The sequence below is a fragment of the Tenrec ecaudatus genome, chromosome 4, assembly GCF_050624435.1.
Source record: "Tenrec ecaudatus isolate mTenEca1 chromosome 4, mTenEca1.hap1, whole genome shotgun sequence".
Classification (NCBI taxonomy): Eukaryota; Metazoa; Chordata; class Mammalia; order Afrosoricida; family Tenrecidae; genus Tenrec; species Tenrec ecaudatus.
In genome coordinates this window covers 163,520,231-163,533,465 of record NC_134533.1, presented here as the reverse complement: position 1 = coordinate 163,533,465, position 13,235 = coordinate 163,520,231, and the positions used below count along the sequence as shown (strand labels likewise).

The 13,235-nt window shown below is 33.5% G+C and overlaps 1 protein-coding gene across 1 annotated transcript in view; it reads left to right on the top strand.

The window, feature by feature from the left end:
* Positions 1-1,203: 1,203 nt before the first annotated feature.
* SI (sucrase-isomaltase) overlaps positions 1,204-13,235 on the top strand; it is an 88,925-nt gene continuing 76,893 nt past the window's right edge. Inside the window, exons 1-7 of the mRNA XM_075547877.1 lie at positions 1,204-1,321; positions 2,551-2,678; positions 3,770-3,887; positions 4,154-4,263; positions 6,178-6,329; positions 8,163-8,334; positions 9,511-9,610. Coding sequence (XP_075403992.1) covers positions 1,204-1,321; positions 2,551-2,678; positions 3,770-3,887; positions 4,154-4,263; positions 6,178-6,329; positions 8,163-8,334; positions 9,511-9,610 — 898 coding nt within the window. The remainder of the gene's footprint in view (positions 1,322-2,550; positions 2,679-3,769; positions 3,888-4,153; positions 4,264-6,177; positions 6,330-8,162; positions 8,335-9,510; positions 9,611-13,235) is intronic.

Here is a 13,235-nt window from a genome sequence, read left to right as displayed (position 1 = left end):
GTCCAAGCCAGCAATCCATGCATTGTGGTCTAAAAAACTCTTTTGCATGTATACTCTCCTTTTCTAAATATTGCTTTAATTCTATAACAATTGCTAAATTAATGATACTGTTAAAATAATTACCACATGTGCCATGGGAGTGATTTATAATGTTCCTCAAGAAAATGATAATGTTGTCTCTAAAGTGAACCAGGGGCATATATAAACACAGTATATTGATTTTGAAGTTTCAATTATTATAGCCCTAATCTAAGTACAATTATTCTTACAACTTGGCCTTATTCAGTATTTTCCTTCATGAAGAGATCACTGAAGGTATGGGTGCTACAGTCAAGTGTAGTGAAGAAATCAGATTGTACGCAGCTAACAGAAAGAATAGCATCTGATTTCTTTAAAGCTTTTCTTAAAATAAGCAAGTACTTTGCAAGCTAAGTCCACATGAAAGAATCACGCCAGCCTATGTGATCCCAAAAGGACAAATATTAAAATCCATATCCAGAGGAGGTTAACAATATTTGAGTTAAAATGCTGAGCACCTGGTTTGCAGAAAGCTATGAATGACAGTGAAAGTGCAAATCCATTTGTGGGGCCGCGCGTGGCGTCAACCTCTGGTGAATCCACTCTGACCATTGACCAAGGGAATGAACAGCCGTGCCAACAGAGTGCATTGTAAAGACAATTAATGCAAACGTAGATTGAAATATAATACCCTTTCGTTTGCTTTCCTTTTGAATAATTTAAATTGTTTTCAGTTTTTAATAGTTTCTGCTTACTTTTCCCGTTTTATTTGTCATTATTGAGGTTTTTGTGTTTTACTCTTTGTTTTTAGTTATCTGTGAAATCCAGGATAGGTAAACCCATAGAGCCAGTCCTGGATTAATAGTGTCGTAGGGCCCTGGCAGGGACGGTTAGTGAAATGGGAGTTAACAGTGAGCATATGAAAGAGGAAAATGTTTTTAACTTGTTTGTGTTAATAATTTCACAACTCTGTTTGAAATAAATGAGCTATTAAAGTGCGTGATGTATGAATTATATGTCAATGAAACCATTTTTTAAAAAGATTTACAGTCTTAGAAACCCACAGGGGCCATTCTCTCATGTCCTAAAGGGTCACTATTTATTAAAATATGCTTGATGGCACTGAGTTTGCTGGACGCTTTTGGTTATACATTTTATATTTTCAACACATTTTTTTTCTTCTAGATGGCAAGGAAGAAATTCAGTGGACTCGAAATCTCCCTGATCGTCCTCTTTGCTATAGTTACTATAATCGCCATTTCCCTAGTTGCTGTTTTAGCCACTAAGACACCTGCTGTTGAACGTAAGTAACATGGCAAAGACTACATATGATGATGACCCCATAATTGGTGAATATTAAAAAAATTAAGATAACTCTAAATTAAAAACAAAACAGAATGCACATGAAATGAAATATAGGAGGAAAGATCTAGCATACGAGACACAATTATTTCAAATTTTCCATTCATTGTACTCCAGTTATTTTAGTGCAGAAATGGAATAAGGAATTTGTGCACCATGGCATTAGTGATGTTCCCTAAATTATGGTGTTCGATCAGTTTGCAAAGAAGCAAAGGGCTCAAGATGTCAATGTTAGGTGTGATCCTGGCCTGAGGTTCATAATGAGTTCTCTTTAGGCTTTTGGACACTTTCAAAGAAATTCCTGGGAATATGCCCTTTGCCTTAAGCACATTGAATTCTTTTTTCAAAGGAGAGGTAATTATTATGACAAAGACAAGAGGACAGAAGCGTGTTATGTTTAGTTATTATTGTATTGAAGTGTTTACTTAAGATTTTAATATTTACTCCTTATTAAACATTAGAATATTCTGATCCAGACCATCAAATCCACTTTCTCTTTCTTCATCATTCTCTCTCTGATGAAATAAGAATTCAAATGCACATTTTTAAGCATTTGCTGCTGCAGACTGTTCCTGGTGTGACCCGCATGCAGTAATGGAGAGTCCGGCACATGGCGACTCTTATCCATAGCTGATTAACCAAAGGCTTCTACTTCTTTTTTTTTTTTTAACATATAGTTGTCCTTTATTTAGAGCTATCACGTATTTTTATTAGTATTTCTTTGATTCTTTACCTAATAATTCTTCCCTTCAAAATGCTTGTTTTCTCCTCTTTTCTTATTTTTTTTTCTAGACTTTCTTTTCTGGGTCTTCTCCTTAGGCCATGTGAGTTGTTCCATTGTCTTTCTTTCTATATTGAGCAGGCACTATGACCAGCTGTGAAATGGGGATAGCCTCTTTATTTGTTTTTCCTTTTTGATTCTATCTCAAGACTTTGGTGTCTAGTTCGGTGTTTCAGAGGAACAGTCAGTAGGGCTCTGCATGGTCAGTTTTAGAAATGATTTGGTTCTCTTCATTTTTATGACTAGAGCATGAACGAGTTCTTTCCTTGTGCAAAATTAAAATTTAAATACATTTCATATTGATCATGTATCCTTCCAATGTATTAATTGCTTGAAGAATCTGGAAATAATTAACACCAAGTGTTATTTTAATGTTTGTTTATTTCCAGAAACCAATCATCCTACTGTAACTACTGCTACCACTGCATATCCACCTGGTCCAGGAAAATGTCCAACTGAGCCAAATGACCCTGTGAATGAGCGAGTAAACTGCATCCCAGAACAATTTCCAACACAGGTATACAATGCATTCTTTAGTATTTTATGAGTGACTAAAATTATAATAATTATTTAAAAGTAATTGTTTAATGCTGATTCAATTACATTGATTCAATTCAAACTACACAAAAAAGATAAGAACTATTAGAAGTTACTGAGTTTACTCCAACTACACTTTAATAAATAAATTGCATATTCATGTGCCAGAGATACTTAAATTATGAACAGTTAAAAATAAAATATTGACAAGGTTCTCAATTCTGCCAGTGTTACACTCAATGTCTCTACATTTCTCAACTTCTTATATTTTATGTATAATTCTTTTACCATTTCACATAATTTTATAGATTATAACATTATTAAGGAGCTGAGGTGGTGTAGTGCGTATTCATTGGGCTGAAAACTTCAAGGCACCAGTTCAAAACTACCAGCCACTCTACAGAAGAAAGACAGGCATTCTACTCTGGCAAATAGTTATAGTCTCAGAAACCCATAGGGCCAGTTCTACTTTGTCCTAGAGGGTCGCTCTGAGTCAGCAGAAAGTGCAAGGCAGTGAGCTGAGTTGAGAAAGTTATTAAAATTTCACAATCTTGACATCCTCATTAAATATAATTCCTGAGCTATAAATTAGCTTGAATAATTGAAACCTTACCTCAAACTTAGTTTTAAAAAATCAATATAGTAAACATTTCAGGTAGTCATGAACTCAAGGCCATATTTTCATCTTTGTATTACCATCGGCAGCTTAATATAGAATTAGCATTTAATAACTTCTTCAGCTTTTTGGTGTCATCATTCCCACATAATACATTACAATTATCCAGATGATGGACACTTCAAATATATGCACTTAAAGTAATGTGCATATGAATTTGACAAATCATGAGTCACAGCATCAGCGTCTGATATGGTATAATTGATTCAGTAAACTAAATGTCTACATTTCTTCCAAATGAAAGGAACAAAAGCATAGGTAATTTTTCAGCATACTATGAAGAAAGAGACATATTTAAAAAAAACAATTGTTCACTGAAGGAAATAATTATGAAGTAGTGATTGATACATCCAGTAACAGTAAAAATATATGATTCTTTTACACTGTTTTAACAGGCAATTTGTGCTCAGAGAGGCTGCTGCTGGAGACCATGGAATTACTCGGTTATTCCTTGGTGCTTCTTTGCCGAAAACCATGGTTACAATGCCCAGCCCGTGAAAACAACAACTACCGGTAAGATGTGCTCTGTCACAACGGCTCATGATGCTACAGGTGGAACAAAGGAGAGATGTTTGATCTTTCTCTTAACATACAAAAGTGTGCCCATTTGATGAGATGGTTGTTTCCCTTCCTGATTGTTTTCTTTGAAATCAAGGAATAAACCCTTGGCATTTGTGGTAAAGGGAATGGGAATATTGTTTTTAATATTATGAAGATTTGATGGGTATTAATCCTTATATCCCAGAGGTCAGTCACACCAGCTTTATTCTTTTTTAAAGGACTTGAAACTCAATTAAACAGGATACCTTCACCGACCCTATTTGGAAATGACCTTGATAGTGTCCTCTTTACAACTGAACATCAAACATCGAATCGTGTCCGGTTTAAGGTTTGGCTTTTGCTATATCTAAACAGGATTTTAAGAACAAAAGTATCTCATAGTTTACTCTTTCATCAGATCAAGGCATTCTCTATTGGAAGAATAATATTTATTTCATAGAAAAGGAAAATTTGACAAATTACTTCTCTGAGTTGGATTACTCAAATGCAACATAAGAATGATAGTTTCTTCTGCAGGCATTGGTAGAGAATGGAAATAACATCATGCATTTAAAATATTTATCATAGTGCCTTGATCTTGAGAAGAATAAGCCCTGAATAAATATTTGAACTTTTTACTATTTTGACCACAGTTTATAAGGAAAGATAACCTTAAATTTTAATGTGAGAAAAGGATTAATAGTGTTGAATAAATGTAATGTACAGTCACTGTCCCTTTTCACTAATAGCTCTTATACATTGTTTAAAAAGCAAACAAAATAAATGAATTTTTGTCCTTTTTAAGCAAATATTTTACTACTACTGTGCTTAGATATCAGAAGTGAAAATAACACTATAGCCTTTGTATAGTTCCTTTTCAGCAATAATTTCACAAGAATAAAGACTTTTAAAAAGAGCATTAAAATCTTCAAGGTAAAATTTATGAAAAGTAATGAGAATAATGATAATTTTTCAAAATGTAGTATACTTTAATCAATATTTTCTAATATTAGTATTTGCTAACCAACAAGTCCAGCCATTCAAAACCACTAGTCTCTGTGCGGGATGAAGAGGAGGCCTAACCCCATAACGAGTGACGGTCTTGGAAACACATAGGGGAGTTTCAGCTTTGTCTTACAGGGTCACAATGAGTCAGAATTGCAGTGAGTTTGGTTTTAGTGTATCGTTAATTTTAATATCGATACAAATTTAAAATAAATTTTACATATAGTATTTTGAGTATATAACTTCTGTATACTCCTTAATATTTTATGCAGTTTATTTTCTTCAAAATTGCGTTAGATTTAATGTGCTGCTGCAAACAAAATAGTACAAATGGGTGGTTTAAAGAAAAGAATTTTATTTGTTCATAGTCATAAGAAGCGGAAGTAAGGGTACTAGCTGTCGAGGAAATCTTATTGTCTCTTGGATCTGGACGAAGGTCCTTTTTATCTTTTAGCTTCGTATCTTGATGATCCTCGGGTGGCATCTTTCATGGCACTGGCTTGCCTCCTCTATGCCTGCCACTTTTCGTTGACATCTAGTCAATTCTAACGCATGGAGACCCGTGGGAGCCAAGTGGCCTTTCTCCACTGTGGTCTCAGGCTTTGAGCATTCGGAAGCAGCTCGCTAAACCACCGTGCAATGGCGCCACAAGATAGCTTCAGCCGCCAACTCTGCAGGGACAAAGAGAGCACTTAACTTGTTGTGCCACACAGGATTTTCCTGTGTCTATGCGGTTTATTTTATGTTTTATATCACTCACAGACTATAATAGAACTTCATTAACACATCAAAGAACACGACATCACCTTATTTCCAAACAGATTATATCCACAAATGTAGAGGTTAGAATTGTAACACGTTTGGGGGACCGGAGAGAGGATAGGAGAGAGTGGCAATCGCAGCCATAACACCCAGTATTCACAATATTAAGATTAAGTATGTGAACAGAGGACCTGTTCATCTATGCGCTCCCAAACCAAACTCATTGCTTGGAGTCAACGCTGACCCATAAGGACTCCCTGTGCTTCCCGAGACTCTTCCTGTTTACAGGAGGAGAAAGCCCCGTCTTTCTTCCGTGGAACTGCCAGTGGTTTCAGACAGTCCAACCACGTGGATCGCATAGCCTTTTGGAATGATCTGTAAAGTTATTAAATATATGCTTTTCTATTGGGAACTTGCATTTGATATTTAATTTTGCATTATTAAATTAAATGGCTATTGTGAAGCAAACAATATTAATTTATTTAAATCTTTTCAGATTACTAATCTAGGGAAGACTAGATATGAAGTTCCTCATCAGCATGTAAAAAATTTTGCTGGCCCTGCAGTTTCTGACACATTATATGAAGTATCAGTTAAAGAAACACCGTTCAGCATCCAAGTTATTAGAAAAAGCAATAAGAAAGTTTTGTAAGTAGCTATTTTGCGTTTCTACCACTTTAACTAGATACTTTAGTATCTAAATGGGGAAGTCTTAATGTCAAGGCATATTCCGAAAGAACGAAGGACTGAAAACAACTTTAAAAGTCTGGGTATGTATACTTGTACAGACCATCCTTGTAAAATAACTTCGTGTCTTGTGAATGTGAAGTGCTTGAAAGTGAATGGGATACACAGAGACTGAAAATAATAGAGTAGTATAAACATATTGACAGCCAATTTGGAATTTTTCTTTTCTTTTTTAATTTATTAGTGCCATAACTGAGATTTAATAAAATCTATTTACATTCAAGGCACTCACACACACATGCACTTATACATGCACATACATTATTCTGCATTATAAAATCTCTGCATCATCTTAACTTGACAGTGTCTATTGATTAAACTATATTTGGATTATGACTATAAAGTCAATAAAGAAAATGGTTTTGAAGGAAAATGTTTGCCTATTAAAATGTCAGTGAATGTCTAATTAAATTTACTCTTCCAAAATGAGAGTGAAAATATACTAAGGTTTATGTAAACATATTTATTTGCTCTATATAAGGATATGATTCCATTTTATAGTGCGAAATTGTGTGACTCTCTTGGTGATTGTTAGACATAGATAATGGCCTATCTCCTAATAAAATTTGACTTCAATTTTCAAACATATTTGAGAAATATTCCCAATAATACCTCTAGAATGTATACTTTTAAATGTGAACAGCTTTTCAATCGTCCTCATATAGCCACACTAAAATATCCTCATTTTTAGCACTTTGAGACTTTATTCTTTTGGCTTAAATTACAACACAAGAAGTTTCACACCTCTCACATCTATCTTGCATGTTGGCGTACCAGGCAGGGAATGAACTCCTCTCTGTGAGTGTCAATATTTATCAAAGCGTTTGGCAGTATTAGTTACAAACTTGATGAACCACTATTTTAATAAAATTCTATCCATGGCTATATTTATGAATATCTAGAAGTTCACTGTTGATATTTTATATCCTACTGTGTTTTCTCCTCATGGTTCATTTGATTCTGTGACTAATTTATAGACTAGGTTATGCATTTGTAGAAAAAGTACCCAATATTTTAAATATTACTCCTAAAATTATTAATATTAAAACCATTTCCTTATTTCTATTAAATTGCACATAGAATGGTTACCTTCATTATGAACATTTTCAGTGTGAGGTGATATTTGTGAAAGGTGTTCATTGATTCCCTATGTATATGTTCATGATAAATTCTTTTGCAATTGACACTGTGTTCAATAATTAAAGCAGAAAAAAATCAAGTGCCTAAATGCTAAATACATTTCTTATATATATTTGATCAGCATAAAATTTCCAACTTTTAATAGAAATTTGGTCTGGAAGCTAAAATATGACTGCATTTTAGAAATGAATTATTGAAGTAAGACAAAACTGATCTTGAAGCATGGCATTTCCATCTACCAATTTGTAACCAAAAAACACATGAATTACATTTTTTGATCTGTGTCAATTTTGAAATGTGATTTAGATCAGTAGCTATTAGACTTGTGGTGAAGATTAAAGGTGGGATTTCAAATAGATAATTGGATTTGTGATGATGAGGCAAATTCTGTTGAGGTGATTAAATCAGTTAAATTATGGTGTAATTCATTTTTTTCCTAAAATGAGATTAACACCTAAACTCTGACATTTTTAAAGTTAAACATTCTGAGTGATCCTTATTTGGTAGAATATCTTATATAAGTTGCTAGGTTATTTCTTTATGTATGTATGTATTTATCTATCTCCTTACCTATTTATTTATTTAATTGTTCAGGTTTGACACAAGTATTGGTCCCCTGGTGTATGCTGATCAATATTTACAGATCTCAACAAGACTTCCAAGTGAATATATGTATGGTATCGGAGAACAAGTTCATAAGAGATTTCGCCATGATCTATATTGGAAAACTTGGCCAATCTTCACCAGGGATCAACTTCCTGGTGATGTAAGGAACGATACTTCTTGTTCTAAATAAAATTATTATATTGGGAAGATGATCATTTTAGTCTTTCTGAAAAGATTATTTGGTATTATCTACTAAACTATTTGGACATCAGGTAGACCAAAACCAAAAGCCTTTTATTTTGAGAATGATGATATCTAGCTAAGCATTAAATAAAGTTAATCAGTGTCCAACAGATTTTGTGAATATTTGGACAAAATGTTTAAGATAATCGAGGCTTTCTTTGAGTTCTATTTTCATATTTTATTATTCGCTTTTTAGTTTAGTCATCCTTATATTTAAATCTACTCATGAGAATGCATGTATACATTAATTATGCACATACATGTCAAACACTTATCATAATTTATCTGAATCTAGCTAATCTGATATCTACTTATATCTGGAGCATCACCTCACCACATGTCTGTTCAAATTTTCCAATTTTGTAGCCTTTGATAATCCTAAAGCTTCACATCTTTATGCCCAATGTTATGGCTCTACATACTGAACCTTGACCATCTTTATCATATGCTCAGTAAGACATTGAGAGTTTATCAGCTTTCATCTCATAAGACTGTCTCCCTATTTCTCAATACAGGATAAATATTTGCATTATAATATCTTATTAAAATCTCATATGACCATCAACCTTATCACTGTGTGTTGTATATTTATATGCACCTATAGAATTTTTCCTTATTTGAAACACAGCTATTAATAAATTCTATTGATCTCTGTAATAGTGCCCTTACATTCCTAGCACCAAGATGAGAGCCTCGTAATTTCTTCTTTACTTTAAATTTCCATGTCCACTTGCTCAGGAATTTTTCTTTTTAGTTCATTTAGGTCTTTCCAATTTTCCTTACCTTACCATTATAATTCCTCACTTACTGAGAAAACTTCCACCAGAATGAGTATCAGCTGAGACTTTCCAGCTGTGGCTTGGATTTGCATGGAGCATAATGGATTGACATGGCATTGCCCTATCCTGGGTAGACTTATTAAAATTAATGTAAATACTCTATTAATAGTAGACTACATGTACTACATTTTAATCCAAATAAATCCTATATTCCTAGAACAATGGTCTAGATGTTTTGTTTTATAATATTTCATATTTGACATACAGTCTTCTACATTTAAATATATTTTTGTATTTTCATTTTTCTCTTATAGAATAATAATAATTTATATGGCCATCAGACATTTTTCATGTGTATTGAAGATACTTCTGGAAAGTCATTTGGTGTCTTCTTAATGAACAGCAATGCAATGGGTAAGAATAATTTAGTTGATAATGAGTTAAACTAGGTTTAACTTGAAATGACTGAATTAGTTCATTTATTCCAATGATATATACTCTCGACCTGAGTGCTAATTTTGGTGTGTGAATTTATTATAATCAGTTATTTTTAATTTAGTAATATTAGGCTCTCTAATGATGTGCATATCATGTCAATTAGGCATTTATTTTTCCTTCTGAACAATATTGAAAGATAAATATTCCAAACCCATAGCCTCATTTTTTCAAGAGAAGATAAAATGCCATTACAAGTAAAAATAAAACTCAACAAGAATATAATTAAACACTAAAAAATTCTCTATGGAGATGGATAGAAGATAGACTCATTTTTCTTTATATGTCACAATTCATTTCCTGTCCAATATTTGTTGTCTTAAATACCTGTGTTTTCCCATGTACAGGGGGCCCATGAGCGATATATTTCATTTGATCACTAACCAAATGATTGGCTTTTATCCCTAATCAGAGTCATCTCAGAAGGAAGATCACAGAGTTGAGCACTCAATGGTGTTCAGTTCTAGTCTGCACATGTGCCGTTGCCATAAATCAGAATCACTTTAGTTTTTACTTTGACTTAATAGATAAATCATGTAACAAAAAGTGACAAAAATTAATAATGTTAAGGAATTTCTTACTATTCCTATTTTGTTCAGTGTTTTGATCAAAAATGGGTGTTAAATATTCTCTTTTCTGCATCTTTAGATATAATCATGCGACTTTTATTATTTGACTTGTTTATGTGATGGATTACATTGATTAATTTAAAATATTGAACCATCCCTGCATCCCTGGGTTGAATACCACTTGGTCATAGTGAATTAATTGTTGATATGCTGTGCAATTATACATGTATTTTAAGGATATGAGCATGTTTGTAATGAGGGATGCTGGTCTATAATTTTCTATCTTTGTGGGGTATTTGCCTGGTTTGGGTATTAGCATTATGCTGGTTTCATGGAAAGAGTTTAGGAGTTTCTTTTCTTTTTTTTTAATTTTTGGGAATAGTTTGTGTAATGTTGGTGTCAGATCTCTGAATACTTAGTAGAATTCTCCTGTGAAATCATCTTGTCATGGCTTTTTCTTGATCGGGAGTTTCTTAAAGATCTGCCCTATTTCGTCTGTTGTTCTGGTCTGTTGAGATGCTTTCAACACCTGTCTGCACTAATTTGAGTAGGTCATATATTTTGAGAGAGTTGTCCATTTCTTCTAGATGGTACCATTTCTTTGAGTACAACTTTTCAAAGTAGTGTTAGATTTTCTCTCTGTTTTTCTCTCTATTTGGGTTTTATATTTCATTTGGATCTGTTGTAATGTCACCCTTTTCATCTCTCATTTGTGATTGCATATCTCCCCCCTACCCCTTTGGTTAACTTTGCCAGTAGTCTATTTTGTTAACCCTTTTAAAAAACCAGCTTCTTGTTTTGTGGATTTGTTCCATTATGGGTTTTTTTGTTTCTTTGTTTTCCATATGATTTATGTCTGCTTTGATTCTTATGATTTCTTTCCATCTTCAACTGGAAGGTTTATGTTGTGTCCTTGTTCAAGTTCTTGAAGGTGTTGTATAAGTTTTTGATTTTGAATTACTGCTCTTTTTTCATGGATGGGTTGATTTCTATAAATTGGGTTCTGATTGCTGTTTTTCTGTGCCCCAAAGGTTTTGCTATATTGTGTCATTTGTCTCAGGGTATTTTTATATGTCCTCCTTTACTTACCCAATGCCTTTTGAGGATTAGGTTGTTCACGGTCCACTTGTTTGTCTTGATGTTACTCTTTTATTGCTGATTTCTACTTTTATAGTGTTGTGGTCTGAGAAGATTGGTTGTAGGACCTCAATTTTTTTTTAATTTGCTGAAGCATGCTTCATGACCTAGTATGTGATCTGTTCTTGAAAATGTGCCATGTGTGTTGGAGAAGAATGTATACCGAGTTTTTGTTGGATAGAGTGTTCTATATATATCTATGAGGTTGATTTTGTTTTGAGCTTTATTGTGTCTTTGAGGTTTTTTTATTGATGTTCTGTCTTTCTTTGAGAGTGGCATAGAGAAGTCTCTTGTATTGTCGAGGTGTCTTTATATTTTTTCAATTCTGTGAGGATTTTATTAATATAAAAAGGTTAATTTCAAAAAAGGTTAATTTCTATATTTGGCACCTTAATAATCCCCTGCAGTAATATGACAGGTTTCAATCTGATAGGCAAAGATCTGTATTTGTAAGAAGTGAGAGGAAAATTTCCCCTAATACCAATCCTCATGCTCAATGTAAACAGAGCTCAATCAATTGAGAAACATATCTCTACAAAGCAACAACTGATGGGCTGCAGCTCGCAGTTGGACGATACTCACATAACTCCTCATATCGATGTCAAGAGATACATCCGATGCCAGCAAAAGCAATCTGATATATGGCTCTTCCGGAAAATTTGCTTCAAAGGTATTCTCAAAAGTGTTAAAATCAAATATGTTATATTGAGAACTAAGTTGCGAATGACCCAAGGCATGTGGTTTACCATCCAGTGCCAGAACAAACAACATATCTATCTTGGAAGAAGTGTATGAATAGTTAGAATTCTCCTCAGAAGTTAGATTATGTGTTATCAGGAGAGACCAGTCCCTAGAAAAAGTCATTGAAAAAGAAGAGTCTCAATGAGAGGGAGTGACACAGTAACTATGACATAATGACTCTGATCTAGAAACCGTTCTAAGACTGGCGCAGAACTGGCCAGTGTTTTGGTCGATTGCACACAGGGTTGCTATGAATCAATAACAGACTAGACTGCACATGCAACCAGGCCCCGCTGTAAAAGTTGCTATTTGAATCCATTCCGACTCAAAGATAACCTGCATGTGTTAGAGTAGAACTGCTCTCCCTGTTCGGTGGCTGGGATTTCTAAAGTAGATGGCCAGGTCTTTCTTCAGAGGTGTCTGTCCAGGTTTGAATGAACAGCTTTGAATGGCCAACCTTTGTTTAGTACACAAAACTTAACTATTTGTACTAATGCATATAAGCTTATTTAATGCATATAAACTTAATGCATATAAACTTATTTTTCCTTCAACTTTAATGTTTCTAAGAATGTAAATAATTTCTATTAAAATATGTTTCACAATTTTAAAACTGAAAGTTTTTATTATGTGAGGATATTCATCAATCCTATTCTATTCAACTTATAAGTGAGCTTTTTGGAAATATCTGTATATGCATTAATCTCATGCATGGTAAAGTTCTAAATTTTGTCTCTACATTTCTCTTTTCCGTTTTTTAAAAAATAATTTTATTGGGGGCTCTTACAACTCTTATCACTATATATATATATATATATATATATATATATATCCATGTGTCAAGCACATTTGTACATTAGTTTCTATCATCATTCTCAAAACATTTTCTTTGGTATCAGCTCCTCAATTTTTCCCTCCCTTCCTGTTTCCCCCTCCTCATGAACCCTTGGTAATGTATAAATTAATATTATTTTGTCATATCTTATACTATCCAACATCTCCCTTCATCCACTTTTCTATTTTCTACTCCCCAAGGAGGAGGTTATAGGTAGATCCTTGTAATCAGTTCCCCCTTTTTTACCCCACCCTCACTCTAC